This window comes from Hemicordylus capensis, chromosome 3, assembly GCF_027244095.1.
Source record: "Hemicordylus capensis ecotype Gifberg chromosome 3, rHemCap1.1.pri, whole genome shotgun sequence".
In the NCBI taxonomy this organism is placed as follows: domain Eukaryota; kingdom Metazoa; phylum Chordata; class Lepidosauria; order Squamata; family Cordylidae; genus Hemicordylus; species Hemicordylus capensis.
This window is the reverse complement of record NC_069659.1, coordinates 121493421-121512759: the sequence shown is the minus strand read 5'-3', so window position 1 is coordinate 121512759 and position 19339 is coordinate 121493421. Positions and strand designations below refer to the sequence as shown.

The 19339-nt window shown below is 40.6% G+C and overlaps 1 protein-coding gene and 1 long non-coding RNA gene across 5 annotated transcripts in view; one reads left to right on the top strand and one right to left on the bottom strand.

Moving 5' to 3' along the window:
- LOC128350935 (uncharacterized) overlaps positions 1-19339 on the top strand; it is a 42117-nt gene that overhangs the window by 17385 nt on the left and 5393 nt on the right. For 3 of the 4 annotated variants that reach the window (XR_008319518.1, XR_008319517.1, XR_008319520.1), the window contains 3 exons: positions 7280-7388; positions 12734-12843; positions 19196-19322. This is a non-coding gene — a long non-coding RNA (uncharacterized LOC128350935). The remainder of the gene's footprint in view (positions 1-7279; positions 7389-12733; positions 12844-19195; positions 19323-19339) is intronic. The other variant, XR_008319519.1, reaches the window with a different exon arrangement.
- Positions 4860-19339, bottom strand: part of ANOS1 (anosmin 1) — a 144473-nt gene continuing 129993 nt past the window's right edge. Inside the window, exons 10-14 of the mRNA XM_053309850.1 lie at positions 16723-16820; positions 14218-14389; positions 12601-12821; positions 12331-12469; positions 4860-9200 (exon numbers count right to left, since the gene is read on the bottom strand). Coding sequence (XP_053165825.1) covers positions 9142-9200; positions 12331-12469; positions 12601-12821; positions 14218-14389; positions 16723-16820 — 689 coding nt within the window. The 3' untranslated portion in view covers positions 4860-9141. The remainder of the gene's footprint in view (positions 9201-12330; positions 12470-12600; positions 12822-14217; positions 14390-16722; positions 16821-19339) is intronic.

Below are 19339 nucleotides of genomic sequence, written 5' to 3'. Positions count from 1 at the left end.
CATCCTCTTAATTCCTTCTATATGTGCAATATGCTAGTTATTTCCTCCAAAGAGTCTAAGTGAACCAAGGACAAGATTGCAAGTAGTCAATATCCAATGTTTTTAAAACCACACTTTAAAAAATGGTACTTGCAAAAGTATTTCACAGACGAGTTTCAACTAATATATTTGGGAAAGCCAAATATAAAGCAGTTTGAATTGGCAAACAGAACAGCTCTGATGAATAAAGTTTAATCATAAATTATCATCTTGATTTGTGGTGAACACGGCTTTTAAAAACTCTGGCTGATGCACATTTGACATGGACCAAAAAGTCACAGGAGTAATCCAGCAGGAATGTACTGCTGGGAGTCTGTATAATTAATCATAGCCAAGTCTGTTACACTAGGCAGGTACTGGCCTTTCCTTTCTTTCTTCTATTTGATTACAAACACATTCATAAAGCAGGTGTTCATAATCTGTGCAGAAATCATAATTCATATTTGTGCAAACTCTCAAATTGTGCTTCCAAATAATTAAAATGATTAATTTCGTAGCTGAAAGATGTAATTATAAAGTCAGATCCAAGTAATAGCTCTAACTGATTGAAATGTAGGAATCAGTTGGAAGCCACCCACTATGAGTTGATTTACTCATAAACCACTTCTATAGAGACTCTTGTGTCTATAGTAGTGGTTTTCAAACGTTTCATCTTTGGGAAAGCCAGTCAACATCAACATGCCGGCTGCACATCTGAAATGGAATCTCTGCATGTCACAAGGTGTGTTCTGAGGTGAATACTCAGTTCACATGAGTGTTAGCTAAGATGGCTGGGCTTTACTGTTGCGATGCAAGAAGTATGGGTGTGCACAAGAACATATTGGCTGTTCTCATGAGCAGCCAAGACCAGGCTAGGGCAGGAAAGCCTGGGCTTGGCTGCCTGTGAGAATCCCTGGGAGCTGCGTGGCTCCTGGTGGCACCTCAGCAGCAAATCCACCTAGTGGGACCACATGTTTGTCGAGGTTAAGGGCACAAGCACGCCCGTAACCCTGGCCAACAGCTTGTGTGTCAGCAACGGCTGCTCCCAGCTGGCGCTGACACAGGTCTGGGCTCCTGGCCACTGCTGGGGAGATCCCCACAATGCATCACACACTTGCACGGTGCCTTGTGAGATTTCAAGGGCCCAGGATGTTGTATCCCAGCCCCTGAACCTCTGTGCTGCCTGAAGCAGCAACAGATGATTTGGGCTCATGATCCATAGATCCAACAACTCTTCTGGATCGTCTGCAGAGAAGGTAAGCTCCTGCAGCCTTCCCCACTCATGGGATCAAGCTTGCTCACGGGATCGTGAAAAAGGGCTCACTCAGTCAATACACTTCTGTGAAAGTGGGTAATAAGCAAAGCTCAGTCATGGTAGTGAACTGTTCTTCAGGCAAGTTTGTTTTCCACTATTAATCCTTTTTCATTGAAGACCCCCTGATACGCTTCCCATAGAGCACAGAGAACCTTTTATCTATAGGCAAATGAAAGGATTTTTTTAAAAAAAAACTAGTGCTCTCTTCACAATAGTCAACCAAGTATTCCTTTCATCTCCCCCACCCCCAACAGTCCTTCTTCTTGAATGCTGGTAACCAGGCAAACAACTGAATCTTAATACATCACAATTGAATGAATTCTGCCCAGCTTGTCATCCTCATAGCTTGGTGCTAATGTCTCGCCATTGCTTGTAATATTTAACTGGTGTGCTTTTGTTTTATGCAATGTTATTAGTTCCTTTCAAGGTATCTTCAATTCCAACTAGCATATTTTAAGTGCTCTTTGCAGAGTACTGATTATTTTGTTCAAAGAAATAATGCTTTTTAGTATGCTAGCCACCCTGACAGTTGCACAGTGAGCCTATTTCAGAAAGGCAGGAAAGTGGGCTACTTACTAGACTTTGAAGACAATATCCTTCACTAATAGAACAGTGACAGGGTTCAGCAATCCACTCCTTTTCAAACTAATTGCAAAGATAAGACTGGAAGCAAATATTGAATGAATAAATTCCAATCTCTCTCTTCTTTAAAACCCAGAAAATGTAGTACATTGTCCTGACAACCATTATCTGAGTAGTAAATATGTGTTTTCACCACAGCTTTAGCAAGCTATTAATTCAACATCAAGGTCTCTCCTCTAGATATTTTTCCTATGAGCACCCGCAAAGCTCTACATTTAGGAAAACAGAGGTGATGCCATGGAAAGTACACTTGGAATGCTGGGAAATGTAGTCTGTTCTCAGTGTTTTCCCCATAGAGCTCAATTGAGAAAGCACTAGGAAGGAGGACTGCATTTCCCAGCATTCTACATGCACTCTCTGGCGTGGCTTCCACGATGTCACTGGTGATTCCCATAGCTTCATTCTCCATTACTGGCTCTCCTCCAGTGCTGTGCACAGACAACTCTTTGCAGAGGAGAGCAGAGGAAGTGGCTGCCTGTATGCAATGTGATGTGCAGATTATTTGGATTCAGTGCTTGAAATCTGAAACTTCACACTGGCCCTCATAGGATGCTTTGACTGGGCAAGTATCTTAATCACAGAGCGCTAACTCCAGTGTTGGCATTCTACGAACCCAACTCCAAAGAATGACAAGGTGATCTCGAAAAAGAGTTATCTGCCTACCTAGGGAAGATTGAAGCAATCAAGCTGCTTATTGGCAAGATTTATTCCTGTTGCATCATCTGGAATTATACATATTAGTTATTATCCAAAACCCATGTCTGTCTACAATCCAGTCTGGTTCCTTTGATTTTCTTCTGTTGTATTGTCATTGGACAAAAGCCAGTATTTTGGCTTTAGGTCTTTCTTAGGGAGATTGGCTTTTTTCCAGGTAATAAAAATATAGCACCTGTAAACAAAAGAAAAATAGTTTCCCCCACGCCCCAAACAGCAGAATTTCAAGAGCATACATGAAGAGCTAGATAAGGGAAAGATTTTACTATTAGCAAATGTCATTTCATTTAGTTTGGTGCTATGTACAATTAGCCATATTTTACTTCAGGGAACCAAATTCTAGAAATGTTACCAATATTGCTTGAGACACACAAAAGAGGACAAATGATGTGGTTTACAGGATAGGGTTATGTACTACCACTCAAGCTTCTAAGTTTCATAGGCCTGGTTCAGACATAACAGGAAACCAGAGGTCCCTTCACCTCAGGTTTCCTAACCCAAATGTCCAAATTCAGGGAAATTGAGTTTCCCTTGCCAAACTCCACCCTGAACCTTCGGTCAGAGTGGAGTTTCCCTGCCACAAACTCCATTCCTGCAGTGCCAGCATTACATCCGAACATTGGCACTGCAGTTTGGACCCCACAAAACTGGAATTGAGGAAGGAAGCTCCTTTCTCACTCTAGCCCAATTGGCTGTGTGGTATGCTTCAGGAAACAAGAAAGCCCACACAGCCAGCTCCCCCGCCTCTCTGCAGTCTCACTGACTGCAGAGAGGCAGCTCTCCCCAATGTCTGAATGCAGATGGGAGAATGGTGGGAAGGGGTGTGTGTGGAACTGCGGGTCCATTTGACCCATGATTCAATGGACCCACAGTTCCATGTTACATCTCAACCAGGCCATAGACTTCTTTGGGTTCACTTGTTGGATTAGCATAGCTTCACTAAGCTCCACCTCCAGTAAAATATGTAATGTATGTATCATTTTAATCTATTGGAAAACTTGTTAAACATCTCTGGAGTTGTCTTCTGTTGCAGTTACAGCTACTTCCATATCAGACATGGGGAATTCTCAAATCAGATTTTTACCTACTTTTACTCTTACTGTTTTGTGACACATTAAAGACAAATTTATTGTAGCATAAGCTTCCATGGATAAAAGCTAGAGATAAATGGCAGAGTAGAATTATTATTTATAAGCTACTCCAAGGGGTAGCAGCAAACACTTAAAACAATACTATTACAGAATGAATAACATCAGCCATACCATCGGGGCCCATTCACCTGCTCATTCTCGCAATGTGACATATACAGTCACATGCCCACAGTGCCCTTCTGCTGTGTATTCCCAGTCACAATCTGATTTTCTAAACTTGACATCCACATTCTATATTTAAACAGGATTTGTGTATTACTGCTCCACTCCAGAGTAATACATGTGAGAAGGCAGGTTACACAAATACCTAGATGAATGGGGAGAGGACAGCTGGTGGTAGCAAGCATGACTTGTCCCCTTAGCTTGGTCTGCCCATCTGTGAAGACAATAGTGAGCTTGATGGACCAATGGTCTGACTCAGTATATGGCAGCTGCCTATGTTCCTATGGAGCACTGCGCAGGCATAGTTGCTATAGTAGTGGCTCGTCTTGATGAGGCTGGGGAGCACCAAATAAGGGTCAGCTGCTTCTGGTTCCTGGCAGCCCTGGTTGTGCCTCCTTCTCCCCCACCCCACCCTGGCCTTAACAAGAGCCACTCTGCCTGTAGGCTGGCCATTCATCAGGAACAACTGCACAGTCCAGCCCATGCAAGGGTGCTGCTGGGAAACAGAAGGAGCCACACCTCATTTGGCGACCCCTGCCTAAATTAGGACAAGCCGCTACTGGCTGCTATGTATGTTTTTCTCGTCTTGTCTACAACCTTAGGCTCATTACCTTAGGCTCTCACATTAGCTGGTTAAAACACATTTAGCCTTTCCCCATGCTACTCTAGTCACCAAACATCAGATTGCAGTGGTCTGATTATTCAACGGAAGCTCAGCATGAACAGGCCCAGCTCTGTGTTTGGATCACACAGGCATAGGTTTGGATCAGGGCCATTCTCTGTGGTGGAATCGAGTCACAGGAAGCTGCTTCCAATTAATAGCCCTCAGCTTCCAATACAAAAGACACGAGGCTAAATTTCTATATAGAAGGGTAGTTTATTACTTAAACATATGTACAAAATCTAAACATGAAAGTAATGAGGAACAGAGCAGCAGACTATTTACAATATTTTTTTTTACAAAATGTTTTTACAAGAAGCATTATTCTCTCTATGTAACATGAAACACACACACAGACAAATCAACCCTCTTCTGTATAACATATATAAATAAATACTGACTTTTAAATGACTGTTATAAGACCATGATTTCTACAGCCAATTTAGTTAACAGGTAAGCAGTTCTGTTATCTTCACACTACAATATAATTACATACAAAGGATTTTTTTTTTTTACATATAGAACCTCTGTTAATTACTCTGTAAATTGTAACTTACTAATATATTCAATAGAGGTAATACAGCCATACAATTCATGCCTATAACTGAATTATGAGTTTTGGCATGCAAAACCATATAGATCCATCAACATCTGCAGTTATTAATTTACTTTTTTAAATAAATTCTTGAATTTTCTTTTTTTTAAAAACATGCAACAAATTATAAGCACCATATTCTGGGGTTACAATGTACAGGTGTATATGACATGTATGGTCCACAGGTATTAAACAAGATTTAATAACACTCAACAAAAAAAGGTTAAGTAAAAGAAAAATCTTACATTTAGGGGAAAATAAATAAGTTAGTATCACAATTGCCTTTATAGATAAATGGGTGGAAGTCTGTTTTAAAAGTGATAACACATTGGAATGAAACCTTTTGGTCCCCTGTCCTGTCCCTCTGGACTAATTGTAAGTAGCTGATATTCTGAATACTTCTCAGTGACTTCAATGCAATTTAAGCATCCATGCAACTGTTGCACCCAGTACAGGAATCCAGGAAATTTTGTTCGTTGGGTTCAGGGTAGTTCAATCATTCAAGGTGATAAAACCTCATCATTCATTAAACATCAATTACTTGTAGCAGACTGGGCAAACAGACTGTGCTGAAAAGCATTGCATTCACAACAATGTGAAAATGGTGGCATTCTCTCTCTGATGGGGCAGTAAGGAAATCAAGATCCCAGTGTGAATAGCCTATAAACGTTGAACTAGAAAGATCTGGTCTCAATGTGCATACGGGTCTGCCCTGTTTCCTTTAGAGTTACTAAGAAAAAACAATCCCCATTTATAGAGCACTGAGTGCTAATTCAACACACATATCACCATCTTGATACTTTATACCTGAGCCATCCATGAGACCAAACCCAATGACTGAGATAAATGTTCAGTGATATGAAAGGTCTACATCTGTAGTGTTTGGTGGTGATGGCTGCTGCATGCATGTAGTAAGTTGATGAACATGCTGTAGTGAGTTGATGAATATGTATAAACCCTCTGAAAGAATGAGTCAGACCTTCATGCACCAGCTACTACTATGATTGCTCTCAAGCCACATAAATGCCTATTGAGTAACTCAAGGACAACTCTGTTTCCAGAACATTCCTATATTAGTATGATCTTGCCTTTCCTTTATCAAATTAGTACAACACATTAGTTGTAGTAAAACATGATGAATACTTCTATTGCTAAAAGTAAATATGATGAAAAGTCTAATGATCATGTAATTTTCCACTACGAAGGGACAAAATATAGGTTGGGATCAGACATAATGTGAAACTGTTTTTGCTAGCCATTGTTAAGAAACCAAACCATCATGTTTAGAGCAGTTTGTCTGCTTTTCTTTTGTAGTTATTCAGGACTCAGCTTTGTAAGTTCATAAAGACATTTCCATCTTCGTGGTACAGCAGCAGTAGTGAAGGTGATGTAATAGTTCTAACAGTAATTGCATGTGAATTCAGACACAACAACCACAGTTAGCACAGATTGGGGTTTTTAAACCATCTTCAAACTATGGTTTCATATCCTGGATTATTAATCCCACACAAACCACAGTATATGGGCAGGCTTTGATACAGGCATAATATAAAGCCATGGTTAAGTAAAACAAACCATAATCTTGCATTGTGTCTGAACCCAGCTGTTATTTCATACAGGATTTAATTATTCAAAACTGTATATTAGTTGACCTACAGTATGTGCACATGAATATACAGGGCACCTACGTATAAACTTTCCATCATACATATTAAATCTGGTTCATAAAGCAAAACAGATGAAATAAAAAGATTATCACAAGATTTCAAACTGTGACCCAGAATTGCGTTGTTGAAAGATGTTTGACTAAAATTTGACTGTGGTTCTCCTTGTATAGTTCACTAAAGAAGATTTTTTTTAAATTAGGCACTGAAAGTCCTCAGCAGTGTTACTTTGTTCTATAAATGAAAAAAATAATGGAATATTTAAGAACACAAGTAATTCTTTATATCAATCTGAACTCCACATGTAATGAAATGGAGCTCTTCTCTGTGGGTGGGCTTCTATATTTGTTTTCACAGACAGAATGGATTTGTACAAACACCTTTTTGCATGCCCAGAACTGTCATAATGAAATGAACTGGAAAGCTATGGCAGACTGAAGTGCATAATGCACATTTCTGGATACAGGTAAGTATGTTCCTTTTGGTTAAGTTGGTTAGTTGTTAAGCATTAGAATGAGGATCCTTGCTAGCTAAAATGCATGTGACAGACAACCTCTTAAAATGAGATATATCGCTAAAGGACTGAACTGCTAACTTGGCAAAGAAGCACCTTTGAACCCCTGCTAACTTGGCAAAGAAGCACCTTTTAACGTGGTGATTCTCTTTTATTTATCAGGGGCAGAATAACTTGCCCTATCCACCCCCAGCACAGTATCTCCAGTGACTGTTGCTGGTGTCTATCTTTTTCTTTTTCTTTTTTAAGATTGTGAGCCCTGTGGGGACAGGTATCCATCTTATTTATTTATTATTTCTCTGTGTAAACTGCCCTGAGCCATTTTTGGAAGGGCGGTACAGAAATCGAATGAATGAATGAATGAATCAATGGACTGCATACTTAGATTTTTAAAGGTTTTACCTAGGTGACACTTAATGATGTATGGTCATAATCCACAACCTAAGGTGCTTTCACATAAACTTCTACAATCCACCAGTTTCAGCTATCCCAATTATTTAAGTAATTTATAGCTCCCAATGTGAAGAGTTGCTGAAAATATCAACATATTAATAGATTTTATTGGGATATGGTTTTCAAACCAAATCAACTCCATAACATTGGCCATCTGTATGTTGACAGTCCTATGTAAATATCTGGCAGTGGGCATTCACAAATGTACTGACCAGTGGAGGCCGGTGAAATCTGCCACAGGGGGGTGCTGCAGATGGCATGATATACCTTTAAATGAAAACTTACCTTTCACCAGCACCCGACATACTAAAAGAACCAGCAGTGCTCAACCCAGCATCTGGTGGGAAGGCTGCCTTGCCTCAGCACATGCACGGAAACAGTTTGAGAGCTGAGCAGGCAAAACTAGCTTTGGTAACCCCTCAAATAGCATCTACAGAGGCCAGCAGATCTGCAGCGGTGGGGAAGCCTCCCTGTGGGATGCTGGGTCAGGTGCCGCCGGTTCCAGCAGTATGCTGGGTGCTGGCGGCAGATGAGTTTACTTTCTTTTAAACTTAGATCCCATTGCCCTCACTGCCCCTGCTGCAGCAGGCTTCACCAGCTGCCACTGGCACTGACTTTTCGCCAATGCATCACATGTGAATATTAAACATTCACCTAATTTGGAGCATTCAATGTAACATACAGACACCGTATTGCCCAAAACAATATATTTGGTATTTCTTCTATCTGTTCCTATGTGCCAATGTGGATTTCATAAAAACCAATCAAAATATGGAATTTGTGTTTAGTACCAAGTTATGCTTGTTATGGCAATTTATATTAGACGGGATTTGTTAAATGAAGCAAGCTAATAACAGTTTCACCAAAAAATGGCATTTAAATCCTTTGTTTAAAACTCATTTTAAACAATGTTTAAAATTCTGAATATAAAACACAAAAAACCCACCCAATGACAATTATAAAGACTGAGAGCCATACAATGTATGCTATGATGCTAATAAATCACTATGCTGAGATACTCTTAATTTTCATGGATGCTGAATGCTTCTATTATGTAAATATACTTTCCTTTCATGTCATACTTCATCCTGGAATTAGTACAAACATACTTTCCATCTTCCATATCATGTAGATATATCTACAGAATTCTACAGGATGAATATCCACCAGAAACATAGATACAGATCACTGCTCCAATATATGTGCATATTTCCTATCTTTTTGTGAAAACACAGTTTATATTATTTTTCAGCTAGTATTTTTCTGGTGGTGGCTTGTAGTGATGTGGATGATGTTGTTTCAGATGAGGTCCTAAAAACAAATTATTAAAGTAACCATTATTCATAGAAATCTATATTACATTGGTAGAATGAAAATATAACATAAGAACAGCTCTGCTGGATCAGGCCAAAGGCCCATCCAGTCCAGCATCCTAGTTCACACAGTGCCCACCAGATACCACTGAGAAGCCCAGAGACAAGCCCAGAGGCAAGAGGTAAGGGCATGTCTTCTTTCTTGCTGTTGCTCCTTGGCAACTGGTATTTAGAGGTAACTTGGCTTTGAGGCTGGAGGTAGCCTTTTGCCAACAGACCAGTAGCCATTGATAAACCTGACCTATGTCAATTTGTCTAAGCCCCTCTTAAAGCCATCCAAGCTAGTGGTCATCACCAAATCCTGTGGCAGATTATTCCATAGATTAATTACGCACTGTGTGAAGAAGTATTTCCTTTTGTTGGTCCTGAAATTCCCGGCCTTGGGTTTCATGGGATGACCCCTACTTTTAGTGTTGTGAGAGAGAGGGAAAATTTTTTCTCTCTGGCCATGGTGGCCACGGGGGGTAGGGGCGGTGTCACTGGCACTACCCCCTCCCCTTGCTGGCCGCTCACGGGCCAGCCAGTTCATTTCATAGCCGTTTCGGTCCTCTGTGTGTGGCATCAGAGATCGGGGGGAGGCTGGCGGGGGGAGGGGGAGACACCAGAGAGACTCCCCATGACCACCACAGCACCCCCCCCAAAGGCCACTGCTGCCTTTGCCAGGCATTTTTAGTTTTTTAAAAACTAAAAATTGAACACACACAAACTCCACCCTTGAACCAGGCCAGAAGAGGTTTGGTCCAACCTCAGACTGAACCAGATCCAGTTTGGTTTGAGTTCTAACCACTCGAACCAAGCTGGTTGGAGTGCAAACTGGGTCTAATAAGAACTGGTTTGCACATCCCTAATGTGCATGACACCTACTGCATTCACTGAAAATATCCACCGCTTTCAAAGGCACCTCTCTGCAAAATTTATTGATTGCAGCTGAAAATTAACAAAACAGAACAATGTACCTAGCTTATGCAAATACTCTTGCAGAAAGCTAAATATATACATATAGAAAGATACAGAGCAAGACATTCCCTGTTTCTTTGATGGAAGCCAGTATAAAGCTGATATAAAACAGATATGCATGCATAATGCATGTATATTCCTAAGATACAGTTATGGGATCTTTCCTTCCACTTTAACAAATAAGCCTGTGCACACCAAAAATATCAGATTGTATCCAATCCAATCCGATAAATATCACAATTGAATTTGGGGTCCCTTAAAAATATTATCAGATTTTAAATTGGAAGAGTTCCCCTATTCTGAATAAATACACAATTATTGTTCTCTGAGCTTTTTTCTGTTTGACAAGGTGTCCAGTAATTTGGTCCTGCTGTAAATTTTTTTAAAAAAATCAGTTATTCTTGGATGTGATGTTAATTTTGCTGTGATTCTCAGATGTTAGTGCTATTTTGGCTTAAAAATTATTAAAAATCAGCAGCTGGATCGGTTTACTTGAAATTAGATACACGGATTCCTGCCATCCTCCATTAACCATCCTCCTGCAAGGCTCCATACTGTCTCCAATGCTTTTAACATCCACATGAAAAGTCTGGGAGAGATCATCAGGGGATTTGTACAGGGTGTTATCAGTATGCTGATGACACCCAGATCTACTTTGCCATGCCAAACTCATCAGGAAATGACCTAACTTCCCTAAATGCCTGCCTGGAGGAGCTAATGAGCTGGATGAGGGAGAACAAACTGAAGCTGGATCCAAGCAAGACATAGGTACTTGTTGTGGGAGGTTGAGACTTAGGAAGTGTTTAGATCTGCCTGTTCTGGATGGGGTTGCACTCCCTCAGAAAAAGCAGGAAAGTCTGGGAATACTTCTGGACCCAAACCTCTCCCTGATTTCTCAGGTTGAAGCAGTGCTTTCTATCAGGTTTGATTTGCCAACTACATCCACTTCTGGAGATAAACAACCTTAAAACAGTGTTGCATATGCTGGTAACATCCAGGCTTGACTACTGCTATGTGTTCTACATTGAGCTGCTTTTGTATGCAGTTCAGAAACTGCAGTTAGTACCGAATGCAGCAGCCAGGTTGGACTCCAGGGTTGCCCGAAGAGATCATTTTAAAAGAATGACACTGGCTGCCAATAAGTTTCTGGGTGAAATACAAAGTGCTGGTTATTACCTATAAAGTCGTACATGGCTTGGGTCTGAGTTATTTAAGAGAATGCCCTCTTCTTCATCAACCCCACCTCCTGTTAAGATAATCTGGGGAGCTCCAGTTGTGCTTGCCACAGGCTCAGTTGGTGGCGACTCAAAACCGGGCCTTTTCTAAAGTTGCCCCAGGACTCTGGAATGTGCTTCCTAATGAAATAGAGTCTCCCCTTCTCTGAATGTTTTTAAGAAGGACCTAAAAACATACCTGTTTTGTCAGACTTTTAGTTTATAGTTTTATAGCTTCAGTTTTATAGTTTTTATTGTATTTTAAATTGTTTTAATTATATTAATGTTTTAATGGTTTTATATTGTGAACTGCCCAGGGACTTTTTTTGTATGGGGCAGCATATAAACGTACTAAAAAAAAGAAATAATAATAAGAAACTGTGTGCCAGTTTCAGAGCTCTCTGTCCAGCCATTATCATGTTCAGAATTTGTTTTCTTTTTTCTACTTAGATGGTAGTTTTCTTTTGTTTAACAAGTTGCACCCCAGCTGCTTCAAAGGGATTTTTTTCTTGCTTTCTTCATTTTTCAGTAATGTTGCACAAAGACACCTTGTCAGTCAGACAGACAAACAGACACTCAGAGAAAAGTTTCTGTTACCCCCATTGGCGGCGGTGGGGTGGGTGGGCAGGGACTGTGGACAACATATGTGTAGCTCCACTATGATCTCCCAAAACCACCCTGGGGATTAGAAACAAATTTTTGCACAAGCAAATCAGCATAGCATGCATCAGTGACCCTGGGCAATGGTGTCCTTGTTGAAAGGACATTTCTCAGGGTTTCTGTCATTCTGAAGGACAGCTTCATATAAATTATAAACAGATTCTACTCTATCTAAATAAGAATGTCTTTCTATTACACATACATCACTTAAAATTCTTTGCTGCTATCAACACTCACTGTGTGGAGATGTCAGCAAATCAGGTGTCCTGAATGATTTTATTGTAGCGGGTCCCTCTCCACCTGTTGTCAGAACTTGCACTTCTAAACGGTAAAGAGTTGATGGCCTCAGGTTGGGCACAGTCAGTACATAGTGATCCTTAAAGGAAATTGTTATTGTTATTCCAAGAGTAAAAAGAAAATTACATAGATCCATGATTTATGCACACACAACTGTCTCCATGACTCTTCTCTCAGGCCCAAGCCCATGAAAAAGCAGCAAACACTTACTACTGGCAATATCTGCGACTGAGAAATAATGCTGTTGGGCAAGCTATTTTGTCTGCTCTCTGTTGTAACCTCCGCCCATGTAACTTGAAATCCTGTCATGGGTTGGTGGAGATTTGCTTTTGATATTTTCCAGGAAAAATGGCCAGTAATGTTGATATCCTGAACAATGAAAGATGCAGAGAGATTCTCAGGCTTGGCTAACACTTTTGGGACAACTGGAGCTGCAAAAAACAAGTAACAAATGTGAGTATTTCTATCAAGCAGTTTTTTAAAAATTGCTTCTTAAGAGCAATTTTAAACATATATACATATAAAATTGCTGGACTCTGATGGTAATCTTCTGTATTTTCCTAGTAAAAATTTGGTTCTTAAAGATATCAGACTTAGCAATGTATGCATTATATTCACTGCCCCACATTCTCCACAGCATTAGATCTTGCTCTGCCCTCGCAGGGAGTCAGAACACTAACTGCCCTGAAGGCTTGCCACTCAGTGAATGGGGAGGAGGACTGGAAAGTGAGCTTTGATTCTCTCTCTCCTCCCTGCAAAAGCCCTATTTGCTGCTAGAATATGTTCCTGAGGGTCATCAAGCCCTCAGGGACATATTTCTGACAGTAAACAGGGCTTTTGCAGAGAGATGAGTCTCAGTCTCCATCCCTACTCAGTCATCACTGGGCTGTGTAGTAAGCCTTTAGTGCAGTCAGTGTCATGGCTTCCTACAAGGGTAGGAAGCTTGCTCCTTTCTCAATGCTGCAGAGAATGCAGGCCTATTTTTAAAGATAAAGGTCCTGTTCAAAACAAAAAGAACTGAACTAGTGAAACCAGTGACTACTTATTACAAACAACTCACAGATACAAGCAAATTTTCTTGAAATCCATGCTTCGACTCTCACCAAATAAGAGACAACACACTGATAGCATAGAGAAGGGAAAAAATACTTCTATAGATGATCAGTTCACCAGATACTATACCTGATATTATTTAATCTGATATTATTTAATCACCAATTATCATCACTATATTAGCTCTCCCTACTGCTATCAGCTTCAACATTTTGTTTATAGTTTCAGTTTTAACTAGTGATATGCAGGGGGCAGGGTGGAATCCTTTGTTTCTCCACTTGTTTTTATTGTTCTAAATCCTCATTTGTGTTGGTATTTAAATCACATTTATTCATGTCATGTAGGGGTATGCACGAACCACGGTTCGAGCACTCTTTGGGTGCAGGGATCAGGAGCTTTAGGAAGGAGGAGAGCAAGTCCTTATCTACTCTCCACCACACCATGTAGCTTTCTGCTGGGGCAGCGTGCATTCCAAGTACCCCCACACAGTGTCAGCATGCACATGGTGTCTGCACATGCGTGAGCACCATTTGCATGGTCAGCATGGTGATCTGCTCTCCTCTTTCTTAAAGCTCCCAGTCCTCACTCCCAAACAGTGCTCCAACTGCAGTTCGTGCACACCCCTACTATCATGACAATATTTCCTTTTCCATTCATTCGTTAATTCCAAATTAAAGAATCAGTTGCGCTTCTATAGATTCATCCCTTTGTACTTGAGAATAACTAGCAGTGCCTGAAGTTTCTGCTATGAAACATTTCTCAAGCTCTACTTACCTCCTTCAGTAGGACAGCTAATATGTTTATGCTTTTTCCCTTTAAAATCAGAACAAGGGGGAGTATTAAAGAAAATGCTTTCACTCTTCAACCGGCCTTTGGATCTTGCTGGCTGCACTGTAACCTTGTACGTGCATGAAAATGACAGATCCTGAAGAATTATATAGTTTTCCTAGAAGAGAGTTAGTTTACAATACATATTAATTGCATATAAATATAAAATATAAAATAAATATGAACTGTATATAATATTATAATAATAATAAACAACTGAATATGGAACATTACAATGAATATTACAATGTAATATTGAATAACGAATATTACAATATGTATTGCAATACATATTGATTGATTGATCTAAATACTAGATAGATAGATAGATAGATAGATAGATAGATAGATAGATAGATTTTTTTAAAGTCCCAGGATAGTTTACATAATGCAAATACACAATCTAATAATCTATTTAAAAAATCTAAAATGCTGATCAAGATACAAATAATAAAACCGCATACACTGAGTGAAATAAAAACCAGACAACCTAACCCACGGATTCAAAAGGCTCACCTAAACCAAGCTACCATCAACAGCTGTCTAAAACAGTGGAATAAGAGAGACATCTGAACCTTTTATGGCAGAGCATTCCAAAAGGAAGGGAATACTCTGCTTCAGATGGAGGTGGCACATGCAGGATATCTGCATCTCTCTCTGTCTGACATTATAGGGTGAGAAGAAGATGGTTCAGAGAAGGTGAGAGTTCAGGTGTTCTGATCCTAGGCCTACTCATGCCCCAGATCAAATGCATTCTCCTTTTTTGTTCCAAACACTAGTTTGTAACAAAGTGGTTTTCACTTTGGTATAAACAATGGTTATTTACAAGAATATTTTTGTAAAATATTTTTTTTTCATAAAGTAAACAATTTTCTGTAGTTCTGCTGACATCTGTTGGCTCTGCATTTCCCATTTCTTCCACAAGCATGGCACCAGCCTGGTATAAGGGGCAGCTGAAGAAAGGGCAAATAACATCAAGTTCATGCTTAGGAAAGGAGTTCTATGCATAGAAGCAGCACAGGAGAAGTAGCACAGGATCATTTTTTCAGATCTTCAGTCAGCTGAGAGTACTAGTGTTGAAGGAGTGGAGGTCATGGACTGGCACATATAAAGAAACTAAAGCTGAAAGACAGTGTGCCAAAGCTATGGGGAGCTTTAAAACGGTAAGGGCATAAGAACAACCCTGCTGAATCAGGACCAGGGCCCATCTAGTCCAGCATCTTATTTCACACAGTGACCCACCAGATGCCACTGGGAGCCTACAGGCAGGAGTTGAGAGCATGCCCTCTCTCCTGCTGTTACTCCCCTGCAACTAGTATTCAGAGGAATCCCGCTTCTAAGGCTGGAGGTGGCCTATAGCCCTCCAACTAGTAGCTGTTCATAGAACTCTCCTCCATGAAGTTATCCAACCCCTTCAAAAAGCGATCCAGATTGTTGGCTGTCACCACATCTTGTGGCAGAGAATTCCACAAGTTGATCATGAGTTTTGTGAAAAAGTACTCCCATTTGTTGTTCCTAAATTTCGTGGCAATCAATTTCATGGGATGGCCCGTGGTTCTAGTATTATGTGAGAGGGAGAAAAATTTCTCTCTATCCACTTTCTCCACACCATGGCATGATTTTATAGACCTCTATGATGTCTCCCCGCAGTTGTCTTTTTTCTAAACTAAAAAGCCCCAGGTTTTGTAGCCTTGCCTCATAAGAAAGGTGCTCTAGGCCTCTGATCATCTTGGCTGCCCTCTTGTGCACCATTTCCACTTCTACAATGTCTTTCTTTAGACCTGGGGACCAGAAGTGTATGCAGTATTCCAAGTGTGGCCGCACCATAGTTTTGTATACGATCATTATAATATTAGCAGTTTTATTTTCAATCCCCTTCCTAATGATCCCTAGCATGGAATTGGCCTTTTTCACAGTTGCCGCACATTGATTCGACATTTTCAACAGGCTGTCCACCATGGCCCCAAGATCCCTCTCCTTGTCAGTCACTGAAAGCTCAGATCCCATCAGCATATACTTGAAGTTAGGTTTTTCGTCCCAAGGTGCTTCACTTTACACTTGCCAACATTGAACCGCATTTGCCATTTTGTCACCCACTCCCCCAGTTTGGAGAGATCCTTTTGGAGCTCCTCACAATCTGTTTTGGATTTCACTACCCTAAAGGGTTTGGTATCATCTGCAAATTTGGCCATCTCACTGTGGTGGCAGGTTGCTTATGCTAAATTTGGAAGGAGATGGGAAGTGAATGAAGAATATGAGGAAGGTGCAAGAGGAGATGTGCAGCTTACACTGCTGCTGTTCAACTGAAATCCATGAAAAAGAACAGTAGCAAGTGAGACCTTGCAATAAGACTTAATGAAAATAACTTCCATCACTCTATATGCATTTCAAAATCATGTCAGTGTTTCCATCACAAATTTAATTCAACCAGATGACTAAAGCGCCACTTACATACGTTATTCCATTGGATTTTTCAGGCCCTTTTGTATCATTGTGCGCACAAGTTTCTGGAAACCATTGGACATGGTATCTGCTCCTGCTGCCAGTATCTAAAGGAAACAAAATAATAAGCAAGTGTTGTTAAAAAACATACATATGTTGTTTGGGCTTTCTTTAAACAAAAACAAAAGCACCCTGATCTTTTGGCACATATAGAGGCTGTTCTCGTGGTCAGGCTAGCCCAGGCTAGGGTAGCCTAGCCCGGGCTTGGGTCCTTGTGTGGTGTGATGGGATATATATAGATTCCGGAGCTTCCACCAAGCCTAACCTCACTCCAGAGCCCTGCTCTTAGATGCTTAAGGGAGCAAGAGGTCCCTTAACCTGGCTGCCGGGCTTGTATATCTGCTTGGCTCCATGCAGCCAAGGCGACACAGATGGAAACCTAGAGTGCCTGTCTGATGGAGAATCTCCCAAGGCACCACAATCGTTGTGCGGTTCCTTCGGGGATATGGGGATCCCTTGGGGGATATGCAGACATTACAAGTCCAGGCCTCTGTCTACCCACGCTGCTCCTGGAAGTGCAGGTTTTGTGGGCACGTGAGTTGTGTGTCATAGGGGCTGCACACCGTTTGGGGGAAGGTAAGTTGAACCCTGCCTTCTTCCCTGCCCACCTGCCTGTGAGCACGGTCATGTGAAGAGCCCCATCGATTTGTAAAAAGGAAAACATAATGTGCATCAAATACTCATTGTTCATAAATATTTAGCAATCACACAAATAGAAAAGAGAAAACATTTTGTAGCAAGTAATTGTCTAATATCATGACCAAGTAAGAATTACATAGCTAAGCCTATAAAATTAATTGTAAACATCAGCTGTTGTTCCCAGGGGGGAAAAAGGCCAGAGGTTTTGCTGCCAGCCTTTTGGGAGTGATAAGAGTCCATGCCAATGGACTCTTCATTCAGAGAATTGCAATCAGTTGCACAATACTATAAAGATTGTCAGCATTTGGAACAGTACGCAATTTCCCTTAACTTGTACCCTGAAAAGTTTTACAAGTCATCCATTTATACACTGACCATAAACAGCCTAGATCTAGCTTATCTTAAGCCACTTAAAATACAATTTTGGTTCCACTGACAATTTGAGGCTATTCGCACGATGGGGCAAAATCGGGCTAGCGGAGGTCAGCCTGATTTCGCCCCCATTGTGCGAGCCACTGGGCTCGGCTGCGAGCCCGGTGGTTGCTAAGCAGGTAACCCGCCTAACTACCCCTGCCCTAAAACCAGGTTTGCAGAGCGATCGCTCCACAAACCTGGTTTTAAAGATCGTGAGTAGCCACAGCGTGGCCCGTGCCATGGTTACTCACGAGTTGACCCCCGGAGGGGAGGCGAAAAGCTCACGTGGGGCATACTGGAGCTTCCAGGGGCCGCGCGGCCCACGAGCTCCCCAGCCCCCACCGGCTCCGTCATGAAGCCAACAATCGTGTGGGCAGCCGATCCGGCCACCCAGGCCTCCCGCTCTGCTTGTGTGCATTAGAGAGCGGGCTTAGCCCACTCTCCTTGCCAAACCGGGTCTCACTGATCGTGAGACCCGGCTCTTTATGTATTTTATAAGATATTTCTGATATGTATCACAAGGACATTCCTCTTAATATTCTCTTGTGATTGTTTTTCAGGTTTTAAAGAATTAATACATAGTTAAACTTAGTACTGAAAATAGTCTCTTACAACCTATGAATCTGCCTTACAATAGTCTTACAAACCATGACTTCATTTTTGGTATATAATATTAAAATATTCTCCATATTAATTGTAACAATAATAACCAAACTAAATTCTAGCATTCTATAACAACTGAATATTTAATCACCAGGTAAAACTAATTAAGTAACTAGCTGCCAGAAAGTAGCAGGTCTAACTTGCTCAATGTGAGTGTTATGGATCAAATGTTATTTCCTCCAGATGGCTTCATCCCTTGCCCAGTTATGGACCAATTTACAGAAATCTGAATCAGCACTAATGAGTTTGCTTAACAAAATTGCAAAACAAGGAAATGATCAAGAGTGAAATAGAGGAGCAACCACTTAAAACTAAAAAAGAGAATGTGTTTATATAAGGTTAATGTTTGACATTTAACTTGATTAGAAATTTTTCCAATAACATCTTTTAAAATACTGTAACTTCTCCTTAACATGAAAGCCTGCTACAATCTAACTACATAATAATAAAAATGCAAAGCTACAATAAAATAGCATAACAGACCTTTTGTTTCATTTCCAAATCACTCTGCTTTTATCTTCTATACATCGTTTACATTTTGTAAGCCAGGTAAATAATTTGATTTAACATGGTTTATTAGTCCTATCATATTTTTGCAGATATTTTCCTTATTTCATGCCTTGTTTTCTTATTTCATGTTTCCAAAGAAAAGCAATATTCTGGCCAACATTTCCAACTAAAGATTCCTCTTTTATATCTCAAATAGGCGGAATCTTAGGGTCTTCTCTATAAAGTCTCACTGGGATTTATGGGAGTGCTGCCAAAAAAGCAGTTTAAAGGTCTCTAGCCTTCAGTGTTTTAGAAGCCAGTGGAACTCAGAGGATTCTGATAAGGTGATTATTTTGATTTC